The 14,178-nt window shown below is 44.8% G+C and overlaps 1 protein-coding gene across 1 annotated transcript in view; it reads left to right on the forward strand.

Moving 5' to 3' along the window:
• SGIP1 (SH3 domain GRB2 like endophilin interacting protein 1) overlaps positions 1-14,178 on the forward strand; it is a 200,262-nt gene that overhangs the window by 172,263 nt on the left and 13,821 nt on the right. Inside the window, exon 19 of the mRNA XM_019531590.1 lies at positions 13,726-13,837. Within this exon, the coding sequence (XP_019387135.1) occupies positions 13,726-13,837 (112 nt within the window). The remainder of the gene's footprint in view (positions 1-13,725; positions 13,838-14,178) is intronic.

Genomic DNA, 14,178 nt, shown 5'->3' on the forward strand with positions numbered 1-14,178 from the left:
TACTGGGGTCAAATGACCCCAGCTAGATGTTCATCTAACCTCCTCTTAAAACCCCCCAGGGTAGGAGCCTGCACCACTTCTCTTGGAAGTTGGTTCCATATCCTAGCCGCCCTGACCGTGAAGTAGCACCTCCTGATATCTAACCTAAACCCACCCTCTGCCAGATTGTGACCATTATTTCTGGTCGCTCCTGGCGGTGCTCGGGGGAGCAGTGACTCCCCCAATGCCTGCTGATCCCCCCTGACTAGTTTATAACAGGCCACAAGATCCCCCCTCAGCCTTCTCTTTTGGAGGCTGAGGAGGTTCAGGTCCTGTAGCCTCTCCTCATAGGGCCTGCCCTGCTGTCCCCTGATCATGTGAGTGGCCCTCCTCTGGACCCTCTCCATGATGTCCACATCCCTCTTGAAGTGTGGTGCCCAGAACTGGACGCAGTACTCCAACTGCGGCCTGACTAGTGCCGCATAGAGGGGGAGGATCACCTCCTTGGACCTGCTCGAGATGCATCGGTGGATGCATGACAAGGTGCGGTTGGCCTTCCTAACTGCCTCCCCACACTGCTGGCCCATGTTCATCTTGGAGTCAATTATGACTCTAAGATCATTTTCCACCTCCGTGCTGACAAGAGGGGAGTTCCCCAACCTGTGGGTATGGTGCCAGTTGTGCCTCCCTAGGTGTATCACCTTGCACTTGTCTGTGTTGAATCCCATCCTATTCTCATCCGCCCACCCTTGTAACCTGTCTAGGTCTGATTGTAGCCTGTTGAACGGTGCGGGCCCAAGGACCGAGCCCTGTGGGACCCCACTGCCCACATCCCTCCAGGTCGAAAATGACCCATCCACCACCGCTCTATGGGTGCAGCCCTCCAGCCAGTTGGTGACCCATTTGACTGTGTAGGTGTCGACACCACAGTCACCCAGTTTTTTAATGCGAATGGGGTGAGAGACAGACAGTGTTGAAGGCCTTCCAAAAGTCCAGAGAAACTACTAATACAAAATGTTTTGCGCAAATGACAGTTGACATGTTGAGATTTGTTTGTTTTTCATTTTTGAAGATGGGACAAATCTCAGATTCAGAAAAAAACTGTATCACTCTATTGACATTGGTTGAAATCTTAGAAAACTGCTTGTGAGATTTTGGCCCTGAGTGAGACCTAGCCGAGTAAGGCTGAGGTGGAACATGGAAGTTCATTCTGATTTCGCATCAGACCTAACTCATATCCAGACACAGCCCGGACAACCTACTCTTGATTTTAAAATGAAATATTTTAGTAAGATTGTTGTCCATTAAGGGTTCAATTGGGTGAGGGGCGGGGAACTATACATATAAATAATCAGGACCTTTTCAATGGGGCAGTTCTCATGTATAAGCAATTGCAGGGACTTGCAGAGGCCTAATGGAGAAAAGAGTTTCCCGGTATTTTGTGAGAAAACCAGCACTAAGGGATATCCTGTAGCTGATGAATTCTTCAGTGCCTTTAGGCAGGCAAAGAGTATAGGGGCAGAGAACCTGGAGGCTAAATCTCTTCTCTTTCACAGCTGAGGAAAGGATATCTTGTTTGGAAAATAACTGTGGAAAAATAAGACAATTAAGAGTATTCACACAAGCGTGGATGCTTGGTTCCCTGGGAACAACTAACAGCAGCTTACCTTATGCCACCACTAGCTGTCTCTGGGGAACACCCGTACCACATGCCCTCTGGTGCACAGCAGGTTATTCTGGCTGGGATAGGAGAGGCTGGGACTGGCACTGGGCTGCCCCCAGCAGCCTTACCAGGGGTCCTCCCAGGGCTGCAGCAGTGGCAGTCCTGATGCTTGGAGCCTGGCCAGTAGCTGGAGCATGGATCCAGATGGCCTGGATCCAGTTTCAAGTGGCACACACTGCCCCTGCATGCACTGCTCTGCTTTTTTTTTCCAGTGTGTTTTTTGACCCCCTAGATAGCCTCCATGTGTGGTGTGTGTCTCCACATACTGCACAGCTGTGCTTGTCTGGATGTGGTCTTAGCGTAGCAAAAGAAATACCTGAACTGTCTTTTTGCCTATTTCTGTAGCATTACTGCAGTCTCTTGGAGAAGTAGGCAAAATCCCAGGTGTATATACATGCCTACACATACATGTATGTGCACACACGTGCCTACACACTTAGTTTTTGTAACATGATTTCATGCATATCATGCTGTAAGATTCATTTACTTGTCTTTAGCTGGACCAAGCCACTTTTGATTTCTGACTGTTCTGAGCAGAGCCTTCTCATAAGGATACACTCCCAACTGCCCTGACTGTTCTCTACCGTTATCAAGAAAATATCAAATGCTGAATAGGAAATTTGAGTAGAGCAACTCTCAATAATTATAGTATATGACTGGATAATTGCCTCTAACATTGAAGTATACAAATACCTTGAGGTTAGATCACTTTAAAAATTACCACCTGATCCAACTTAGTTCATCCAGGTGTGGACCTTACACTTAAGGGGCAATCAGAAGTGCCAGTTTTCTCCTGATGTGGCTCCAGAAGGTGCTGTACAGCCATGACCAAATACAAGTGCATGGCTGCAGAGTTCTTTAAAAGGGCCTGATCCCATTATGTGAGGGTTCAGATGAAGTTGATCCAAAATGGAGTGCCTTTATTAACTTCTGTCTGCACGTGCCAGGAGTAGGACTTGGCTGATGTAGCTCAGCCCTGCTTCTGGTGCTGGTTTCAGAATGGGAGTGGGGAAGGGAGCAGAGGTAAGGTGTTCTGGGGGTTGCCCAGGTAGTGCTGTGGGGGGCTCTAATCCTGAGGGGGGGGGCTTCAATCCATCCACCCTCCATTCTAGTGGGGCTGGGGAAACCCCAGAATGGGCCTCCCTCCCCTGCCTTCTTCCCCTACCATCCTGAGACAGAATGGGAGCTGGGAGAAATGTGGCAGAGCTAGGGAAAGAGGCTGCAGAGGTTCACCCACTCTCCCTGGATCAGCTCCATATTGGACCTCGATCACTTACACTTCTGACCCAACAGCTAATGTCTGTTGGGTCAGGAGGATTGGTTTAACTCATGGCACTTTCTGTAAAGAGCCATGACTTAGACCCAGGAGCTGCACTTGTCTGCACCTTTAGATCCCTAGTTAGGTATATATAAGTTCAAACTGTACAGAAGTTCAGGAAGGTTAAATCTGTCTAAAAATGGCTGATCTGACCTAAGTTAACTATACCTCCAAGGCAGTCTAACTTGGATCAGGTCTGGGGAGACCAATCTAACTGAACTACTGTACAGTCCCTAGCACAATCTCAGGGCTGGGAAAATCCAGCTGTTGCTTCCAGCCCTCAGGCTGTGCTTTTCTACACCCAGCCCCTCAACCCTCCCCCAAATATACAGCCCCTTTTCCTTCACCCCGACAAACCAGCCCCAACCCCCGAGCCTACCAAACACCCCATCCTGCAAGCCACTCCCAGTGCTGGTTTTACCAGCCTTTGCTGGTGCTGGGAGTCAAGGAAGTAAGTTGCGGGGGGAGAGGGGGAATTGGTTCACTGGAGGAAGTCAGGAAGCTAAACACAGCCCCCAGTCCTGGGAGGAGGAGGGGGAGAGCCTCTGGGGTTCCCACTAGCTCCCCTGCTGTTACCAAACCCTCTGAGACCCCACCAACCCCCTACAGGTTCTACTTGCCCCTCCAAGCCCCCCAATAAGCCATGTTACCCCCCCAGTCTCCTCCCAGAGCCTGCTTGTATTACCCCCCCTGCTTGTCTCCTCCCATTTGCCCCAAGCGCCTACAGCTTCCCCTCCCCTCCCCTCCCCTATCCCAACCTATTTTAGATCAGGTAGCCATTTTTAACAATTACACCATAGAGAACTACAGTCTCCTTTGTACCTCAGATGCTAAATGAGTTTAGTTCTTTTTTCCCATCAAGATCATTCTGATTGGAATGTTATCTCCCATTTTCAGGCTTCCATACACAATTGAGTGAGTAAATACATGCACCCTATTTAACCTCTGAAGGAACTGGACTAGATCCAGTGAGACAATTATATCCCTACCTAGCAGGATGATTTCTTTGTTATCGCTTAAGTCTGAATCTCTGTACCAATCTGATATCCGCAACAGGCTTCAGAAGAGGCTTGATGACGCTGATTTTTCAAATCTGTTTTCATGTTCGTATAAATGTGGGTGTTTTTGCACCCTTTTCTGTCAGATTTCACAAACCCACATGTACTGCTGTTGTCATGTTCTGCTTATCATGCACTGAGCTGAGTTCCTCAGTTAGCACTCATGATTTATCCTAGCTCCTTTGTCAACTTGAGAAACAAATGTATTGTTCCCCACTGGTTGATGCATGAAAACGTATTTATAACAAAGTAATAGCATCCAGACTTCACAAACCCCTGGGACCTACAGTTGCCTAAAATTAAAGTGTTTTGTTGTTATGCTGTTGGTTCTTTACTTTGTCCTCCCTGGCTGCCTCAGAAGCAGGGAACAATAAAAGCAGTGGGTGGGAGGAGGTAGGGTGTGCTGGGACAGTACTCAGGCTGCTAAAAGGGGAGAGGGAACAGGTAACAGAACACAATGCACTGAAAAGAGCAAAGGCAACAATGATTGGTTGACCAGGAGGTCAGCTTTCCAAATTAAAGCCTGGCAAAATATTTTGTCAAGTAATAAATGTATTGGGAAATGTGGCTTCAGTCATCCTGAAACAATTCATGAATTTGCCAATCAGTTTTTACTTTGGGGGGGGGATGTTAGTACAGTACTAGATTCACAAAACTGCCAGGAATAGGTTGTTCTGGAAGGGAATGTGCTGAATCTCTCCTACTAAAGCTGTTCTGCTTTATAGAAGAATTGAATGGTCATTGAGACAGTGTGTGTCAGAGTGAGCGACTCTCCAGCCTATGAAGTGGGATGCCTTGGTAGGAATCCCTGCTTCAGGGAAAATGTAACTGTGTATGCAAAGTGGAACAGCTTCAACAGAAAAGAGGGGAGCATGCAGCCCTGGAAAACCCCATAGTAGGGTGATTAGGGCATTCTCCGCCATGGCTTGGGTAATGTGGTGTCAAGCCCCTCAAGTATAGGAAGGAACTGAACAAGTCTCCATTTTGCCTGAGTACTGTCAGCTCTGTACTAATGGATGAAAAAAGGATATATCACTTGCCACCAGCTTTCTGCATGGGTGACTGGTGCCTTCTGAGACTGGTGGGGGCACAGTTTGTGGGCAGCAGCATTGGCAGCAGCAGCAAATGGCAGAAGGCGAGGGCAGGGGAAGGGGAAGTGAGTGGCAACTGCGTGCAGAAGCTGGCAGCAGCGACCAATCTCAGAGGGGGCATGTTCCCCCCTCCCCCCCCACCAGTTGCATATGCTTTTCTCCTCTGGTTTTGTCAGTCTAGTCCATCATATTTTTTCACTTGTTTCTTACATTCTGTTTCAGGTCAAATTTAATATTTCATATTAAATTAAACTAATGTTTTTTGTGGGGGGTTATAGTTTGAGTAAAACCACCACATTTTCAATTCAGCTCAATCACAATCAAAATTGCTTTTGATTTTTCAGCAATGGAGTCCAACTGAAAAATCACAGAGCCCTATGCAGAATAATGAGTAGGTGATCTCCTGTGCTCATAAGGAATTGATAATGAATAGAGCTTCCCCAAACAAAAATTTTGTTAATGTATATTTCCCAAATTTTGGGGGATGTTCTAATATCTAACCTGTGGTCTTGATCTGAATTTGGTCTTCAGCAAACTAAAACCCTGGATCATACCCCTGCACTTGGTGTCCTCATTCCAGGCCTCAATTTTACAGTGATACTCTGCCTCTGGTAATGAGTAACAATTCTTAAGTTTCTTAAATATATTCAGATTATTTATATCATATACCTGGAGAGGAGATGGGTGCTGCCACGTCAATCTGCTCAAAGAATCAACAAGGCAAAGCAACTCAACTAACTTAAGAAGGTTGTTACTAGGGGTGTGTGAAATGGGCCATATTGGATTCAGATTTGGTGATTCAATTTGTTGATTTGGATCACTGTCCCCAATTCAATTCAGCTGAATCCAAATATGAAGATTCGATGCCGATTCAGAGAATCTGTGATTCGGCCATAGACACAGCTTTAAATGTTTTTTCTACATACCTCGAGGTACCAGGCACAGCTAGTGAATGCTGCAATGCTGGGGTGGATGGAGCATCCCACAGGAGTGTAGGGGAGCCCCCTGCGTGCTCAGCGGCAAACCCAGTGGTGAACCCAGAAGTATTTCCGGTCCACTTCCAGGTCTGCTGGGGAGCACACTGGGCCCCCCCTCTGTGACCCCCAGCTTGGAAATTGGCTGTGGAAGGACCCCAGCTGCCCCCCCAGACCCATCAGGCACCAGTAGCTGAGGTGGGGCAGTAAAAGGGAGGGCTCTCCTGGTGCACTTCCCGGTGGAACTGGAAGTGGACTGGACGTGCTTCTGGTCCACTGCCATGTCTGCTGCTGAACACTCTGGGGACCCCCTCCCTACACACTTGTGTGGGATGCTCCATCTGCCCCACCACATCACAGCATTGATGAGCTGCTTGCTACCTTGAGGTATGTAGAAAAAACATTTAAAGCTGTGTCTATGTCCAAATCTTTCTGAATCGATTTGGAGGGTTCCAGTTCAATTCAGAGAGATTAAAGGGTCTCCTGATTTGATTCAGATTTGGAGATTTGGCTACTAAATCGGGCTCAATCTCCGCCAGATCGAATCAGGGACTGAAGCTTCATACAGCCCTAGTTGTTATATCATCCAAGGACATTTTTACATGTGCTCCAGGGTGCGGGGGTGGTGGTGCTTTAATTAGAGTGGCTCTAATTAAAGTGCCACCACATCTCCTGTATCAGTGTCCCCATGTTTAAAAATGATGGTGGAGGCATTTGAACTAAAACTCATTCAACAAACTTTAGTTCAAGCATCCCCACCACCATTTTTAAGCACAGGGATGCTGATACATGAGATGGAGCAGAGTCTGCTCTGATGTTCTGGAATTTCAGCACATTGGAGTATCCTCCGCACTTACGTATCGATGCCCTAAGGTGCCCCGATGGTCACAGAGTCCCTGGAACTGACTTGGTTTGATTTATAAGTTTTTGACGGCAAGACGTTAGGTGTAAGGGTCAGTTAATTGTTTTGGATAATTTTGATTGGACAGAGGACAGCATTGATTAAATGGGTATAACTTTAATACGCATTTTTACAATTCAGTATTCCTTTTCTTGGGTTTTCTTTTCCCATAAACATTCATGAAAGCAAATGCATATGCTCAGATCATCACAGAAAAACACCGCTTCAGTTTAGGGCTAAGTAAACTCCTGTGTCATGAAAACCCATATTGGAGCCTGATCCCTACCTGCTCCTCCAGCTGCAGAGAGGCGAGAGCAAGCTGCTGGCAATATGGGGAGGTCAGTGCTTCCCTCCACGGCAGCATCACCCACCCACAGGCACCTGGCTTGGGCAGTTCCCGGGGGCACCGCAGCTGTGGAGGAAAGAACTGAGCCCCCATGCAGCTCAGGAGGCAAGCGGGCTCTGGGGGAAAAAAAATAAAGGATCAGGCTTGCCACTTTTTTTTTCCTTCCTTTTGTGGAGCCTGCCTTCCCAGGGCTGCTGCCGGGCTGCCTGCACAGCCCCTGAGCTGCACGGAGCCTGGTGCTTCCCTCTGCAGCTGTAGGGTAGGGAACTAAAACTCTCCAGCGGCTGGAATTAACATGCAATATGCTGCTGAATGTGCAAATATCAATGCCATTAAAGTGGTGCAAAAGGCATTTAGTCTGCTTTAAAGTGTCATCTACAAACACCCTGTGGTAGTTACTGGTGAAGAGTTAAGGTTCCAGTCACAACTTGAACAGCATTACCTACATATCCTACATATTTACTTCTCTCCTGATCTAACTGAACTGCAGAGATGGCTTTGGGGCAATTGAGGTCTAGTTTGGTATCAGTGGTCTTGCTTATGCATGGAGGGCTGATAACCCATTGAATATGGAATGAACTAGGAATATTTCCTTTTTCAGAACAAAGTAGAATAAGGTAGCCTGGAATTTAGCATGAAGGAGCAAGAGGGATATTGGTTGTGTGCGAGTGTAAGAGGACTTAATCTGCAGAGTGATTGTTTTCTGCATTAATTGTTCATGCCAGCTTTCATGGCTAGTTATCACGTTGTCACAGCCATGAACACATTTTGCACTGATATAAACATTCTAGTTCAGTGTATCATTACATATTTTGGAAGGAAACCTTTTTTGGCTGTGTTTGTGTGCTTGTTTTATGACTGAATTGGCTTGTCATGGTGGACAAGACCGGGGATTTTTATTTTAGGTGTAAAGCTCATTTGTGACAGATCTCTAAAGTCTGGACCAATGTACTTGAGGAACTACTAATCATCTTTCATTAAGCTTTAAATATACTTGTTTTTCTTATCTAATATAAAATGTTCATTTCTTGGGCTGAAAACCAGGGCAAAGCATGTGTGTGTGTATGTTCATAGCAATGTATCTTTCAAGAAGCTTGTGTATGTTGTTAACAGAAAGTGGGGAAATTATCCAAATGTGTATTCTGCCTGCCCTCTAGTCTGAAACCAGTCAATCTGGTGTTAATTTATTTAACATAATTTATTCCAGACCTTTGCTGAAATAATCTACTCTCTTGAGTCTTAAGATGTACAGCAAAGGAGGAGATGTCTGGCTACATTAATTTTTACACATTTTTAGGCTACATTAGAAATTCAAAGGAAAATCCTAGCACTCAAAAAAGGTCATCCAGGCATCTGAGACGTTCCCTGTAGACCTTTGGTTTCATAAATTAATGAATAGACAGACCACTGGTTCGTATCCATAGTTTTCTTTGTCTCAGATATAAGAGAGACAGTTTTTGATGCTTACATTGTTATACCAGCGGGGGGGTTGGAAATTAGCAGTTAAAAACATATTAGGAGATTTACACGCCCTACTCATCTACAAATATGTATTATTCCTGTATATTACCATAATGCCTAGAAGCTCCAGTCATGATCTAGAATCCTCTTGTGCTAGGGTCAGAACAGAAGCTTTGTCCCAAAGCTCATAAATCTAAGACATGACAATAGATAGATACGGTTGGGTAATATTGATTAGGAGGTGGTTAATAAAAATGACAGACTCTCAATATGTGCTAGACTCTCCTCCTAGCTTCTATCTGTCCGTTCCCTGATGAATTGGGAAGCTTCTTGGGACAGTTATCTGGACTGCTTGTTACCTGTAAAAGTGCCTAATACATTTGATGTGATATAAATAAAATGAAAGTTTTTTACTTTCATCCTTTAATTTAACTCTTTGCCTTCAAGCAGAATAATGAGAATCTCTCATACAATAAGCAGTAGGTAACAGTGGGTGCATTTACACAAGATGCTTTACTGTGTATTGACTAATCTAATGCACAGTAAAGTGTCAGTCTACCTGTGTACAGCAATTACTGCACAGTAGATTAGTCTAATGTGCCATTTTCCAGTACCTGTAAATACAGGTACTAGAAATCAACACATTAAACTTGTGCACTGAAGTGCACATGTTGACACTGAGCGGGAGCACATCGCTTCTGGTTGGCCTAGGCAGCAGGGGCTACAGGGGCCAGGCAGAGCTGTCCCAGCTCAGTGGGATGCTGTCTGCCAGCCACATGAAGATTGGGACCCATCCCAATCTTCGCAGTGCAGGGAGGCAGCTGCCCAACAGCTGGTACAGCTCTCCCTGCCCCATGGACATCCGGATGGGTCTCCATCTTCATGTGGCTGGGAGGCAGCTGCCCGGCAGCTGGGACAGCTCTCTTCTATCCCACAAAGATTGGGACCAGCCCCCATGACGCCTGCCAGGGAGAGCTGGCGCCCAGGGGAGACTAGAGCTCCCCCTGGCTGCTGCAGGGAGGCAAAGCAGCACTGAACTGAGCAAATTTGCTTCTGATGGGCACACATCCAGATGCATGTGGGGGTGCAGTTTAATGCACCTGAATTTTCTACACAGAAATTTCAGGCATATTAATTGCATGTGTAGACATGCCCATTGGGAAATTGATGTTTGAGTTCTCCAGAGTATTTTGGTTACTTATTCCTTAGGTAGTATGTGAGTGTGACAGTTGAGATGTTTAGTATTGAAAAGCATGATTTTCTTTAATGCTACAAGAATATCTGTATTTTACTGTTACAGTTGATATTGGACAATTATGTTTGTCTAGAAGAGATTTTGACTTAAGCAGGGGGAGAGGCGGGTGTAAAATAGGTTTAAACACTAAGTTGTCTGACAAAAGTGTGAAAACCCGGCCACAAAAGGCAAAACTGGAGCATAAATGTGTTACTTGTTTGTAGAGATGCTAGACTAGATGCTGTGGTGAATATTTTAGAAACACATAGATGCACGTAGATGCATCCTTCTAAACCTGTTGCATATCTTCTCTTCAAAAAAAGTTACAGCAGACCCTTTTCTATATCAATGGAACAGAAATACCACACAAGTATTATAGTGTATTCCTTGCTTGACCATATTCAGTGATTCAGGGCATTCAGCCTTACAAACACGTTTGATCACTTCAGCTCTTTCCCAGTGAAGTTAACATGTTTGCTTTTCCTGGTTATTTTTTTTACTGGGTGGCAGCAGGGGGTGGGGGGGATACTTTAATTATAGTGGCTCCAAGAGCCACTCTAAGTACAGCACCTGGAACGTCATGTGTATCAGTGTCCCCATACTGAAAAATGGTGGCAGGGGCGCTTTAACTAAAGCTCATTTGATAAGTTTTAGTTAAAGCACCCCGCCGCCATTTATCAATGCAGGGACATTGATGCACATGATGCTGGAGTCTGCTGGAGCGCAGTAATTACCATGCCCCAGCAGACTCAACTGAGTCTCCTCTGGCGTGCTGTAATTACAGTGCATCAAATCAGCCTCGAAGTATGCGTATAGGTGCCTATGCATTCTAAAATCAGAAAAGAGACTTGAGGCAAGTTGGAGAGTGGTTAGCGAATCCACCAGCACAAAGCTTCTTTGTTCTGTACATGTGGTGCCTGCACACTCTGCGTTCTTAGTTCTCTGGACCAAGTACAGACATTCAAAAAGCCCCAAGTGGAACTGATCTAAGTTGCATAGTTTTCGGTAAGCAGCATAGTTTAGATGAGTAGCAAGCAAAACATAGGCAGGGTGGTGGGGAGGGCCAATCTTAGATTGTTTCCCCATTTTTAAACTAGTCTATATGTGCCAAACTCCTGTTCTGTTATGGGTAGAGACCAGTTCATGATCTCTTATACTGGTAAAAGTGTAATTTCTGTAACGGGCCCTGGATGAGAGGTAGATATCAAAGCACCTTTGGGTGTAGGGGGAAGAGGCCTGAAATTGCCCATTTCTGTTCCAGATTTCCCCTACTATTCCTATTTCTCTCTTTCTCTGAAATTTAAGTTAATATGCAGCATTAAGGACCAATGTCCCTTCTTTGGATGGTGCTTCATTTCTGCAGCAAAAAGGCACTTGTCTTCACATTACACTGTTTCAAGGCAGTGCTGTGTGTTTTTCTTAGTCTTCTGATTGCTGTAGCTCTGGTTGTTCAGTATGTTACCTCTGGATGAAAATCATCCAGGGATTTCCTGCTAGATTTACACTGGCAGCGGATAGATGAATGACACATTTTTAAATCTTTATTGCATTGAGGCTTTGGAAGTTCAAGTACACTGAATAGTGTTAGCAAATCACAGCAGCTTAGCAAGTGCCCTAGAAAATAAAATCCTATAAGCTTGTTTAAAAAAATGTTAAAACATAGTCTTTTCTTTTAAAGCTATGTATATTGATTGTTCCTGAGAGATATTTAAAAAGGTCCGGAAGAGCAGAATGGAGAATTCACTTTCTGGCTCTAGCTATAGAAACCTTGCCTTCTTTCAAAAGCTGTGATGAACGCCTTTAATTCACACTGAAGTTAATGGGAATTGTCTGCGTGCTACTTTTGAAGCTGAGGCCTGCCCTGTTCTTAGCTGTAGAGCATCCTATTGATTTGTACATTCTATCATATGGATTGATGGGCTGAATGTGCATTTGGATTCCGAGATGGTGAATGAGGGGGGATGGGGCATTAATCCATATTGTATCAAATCACATCATGTAGTGGTAAATGCCTACTAATTAATGTCATTCTAATCTGTTCAAACTTCTCTTAAGGGAGAAGCTAGGTCTTTGCCAAAACAATACTTGATGCACAAAGCAAATGTGCTGGAGAGATTCTTTCTGTTCTTGTTTTCATTAAAGAAGGCACCTCATTAGTTGTCTGCATTTGAAATATAGTATATAAATCTCCCACATGCCCATATTTGATTTCCATGCAAATCCAGTGGTTGTCTATTCTTCCAACATGTCTTTGTTGCACTTTTAGTCTTATTTCTTTCATGCTGAGATGGGATTCCTTTCAGAGAAACACGTTTGTTGCTAGGAAAGAAAAAAAATAATGGTTGCAAATAGGAAGTTAATTTATTTCAGTGCTGGCATAGATGTGCACTATGACTATTGCATAAAACATCATTTCAGGACTTGCAAAGCACTACTAGAGCAAATGCCATGCTCTTCAATTGCTGATCCTCTCTACTTAATCTCATGTCTAACCCCTAAATTAGTTGCTGTGGATTAGTGTCCCTGAGTTTCACTTAAAATTCATAGCCTGTCATTGTTTTCACCTGAAACCATAAAATATCGTAGGCTTGCTTGTAACCAGGCTAGTCATGCTGAAGGGTTCACAAATCACTTAGGGGAAAACTGTATGCTTCCATGGCGTTGCCTGTATAGGGAGGAAGGAGAGGTCTTGATACTCCCAGAAGTGATCCTCAGTGGTCCTAATTCTGCAAAGAACTAAAGTAGGTGGCTAAATGTCTCCCTTTTCAGTGCTTGCACGTGCTTAAAGTTCGCTTTTTCAAAGTTCCTTTCATGTAGTCCCAAGCACCGCTCACTTCAGGTATTTCAAGATCCAAAAGGAAGAGAGGTGCCAGATTTTCTGACGCGTGTCCCTCTGTACTGCCCCTTCTCTGTATTGGCCATGAGAACCTGCTGCAGCTGGGCAGGCAATTGCTCTCTGTACAAATCCCCACTTCAGACAGGGATGCAGCATTAGGTCTGGAGCAACAATTAACTAAGCCACAATTATCTGCTATCTAAGAAGGGAAGAATGGCAGACTGCAGCGTGCAAAACACCCACAGAGAGGGCTACTGTCAGGTGTTGGTGGGGAGAGGCAAGAGCTGCAGAACCAATCTCGTCTTGGGAATGGATGCATAAGTTTGTGTTTCCCAGCAGACATGAAACAAAAAGGATCATCAATGCAAACTGATGGCAAATGTTTTACTGTGTATGTGGATAGACTGGCAAAAGAAGAACAGAGGAAACTACCCAGCCTTCCTTCTGGGGACCCAGAAGTGTACTGCACAAACTGTCATGCAAAGACTGCCTTATTCAAAACGCGTCAAAGTTCCTACAGATATGTGCAACTTCTGGTATCTTCCTGTATGTTTAATATGCTGTTTAGAGTAGAAGAATATTAAGCTAGTTCAGTTGCTTAGAGAGTAGATGTATTAAATGCTATTCTGAAGTCCAAGGGTGGCGGGGGAGTTAGTGCTCATAAATAAAAGGAAAACACCAGATTTCACCTGTAATTATCAGTAAATGACTATTTATTCCCCCACCCATGGTGGTGTTGGTTTGAGCAGCTACAGTGTTCCTGTGTGTATGTAATGAGTGGAAGTTTTTTTTCCTCTGTTGCAGGCTCTTCTAGGGGACCCAGTCCTTTAACGATGGGGGCACAGGACACTCTCCCTGTAGCAGCAGCATTCACAGAAACGGTTAATGCATACTTCAAAGGAGCAGACCCTAACAAGTAGGTAGCCATACATAGTGGAACAATCCATCTTCAAGTTCAAATTGAGTATTTTATTAACCCACTATTTCTAGGGGTCCTTAAGGACTTAGTGACCTATATGAACATCCAGCATCATGTGTAAATTGAGACAATAGAAATTTACGTTTGGTATTAGAAGCAACTTTCTCACTTTGAGGGTGATGACACATTGGAACAGGCTACCCAGAGAGGTTCTGGACTCTCCATCCTTAGAAATTTTTAATGGCAAGTTAGATACTTGACTAAGATGCTTTAGTCAAGCATATTCCTGCCTTGAGCAGGGGGTTGGAAAAGATGACCTCCAGAGGTCCCTCTAAGCC

This window comes from Crocodylus porosus, unplaced genomic scaffold, assembly GCF_001723895.1.
Source record: "Crocodylus porosus isolate Cpor-Errol unplaced genomic scaffold, CroPor_comp1, whole genome shotgun sequence".
Taxonomy (NCBI): Eukaryota; Metazoa; Chordata; order Crocodylia; family Crocodylidae; genus Crocodylus; species Crocodylus porosus.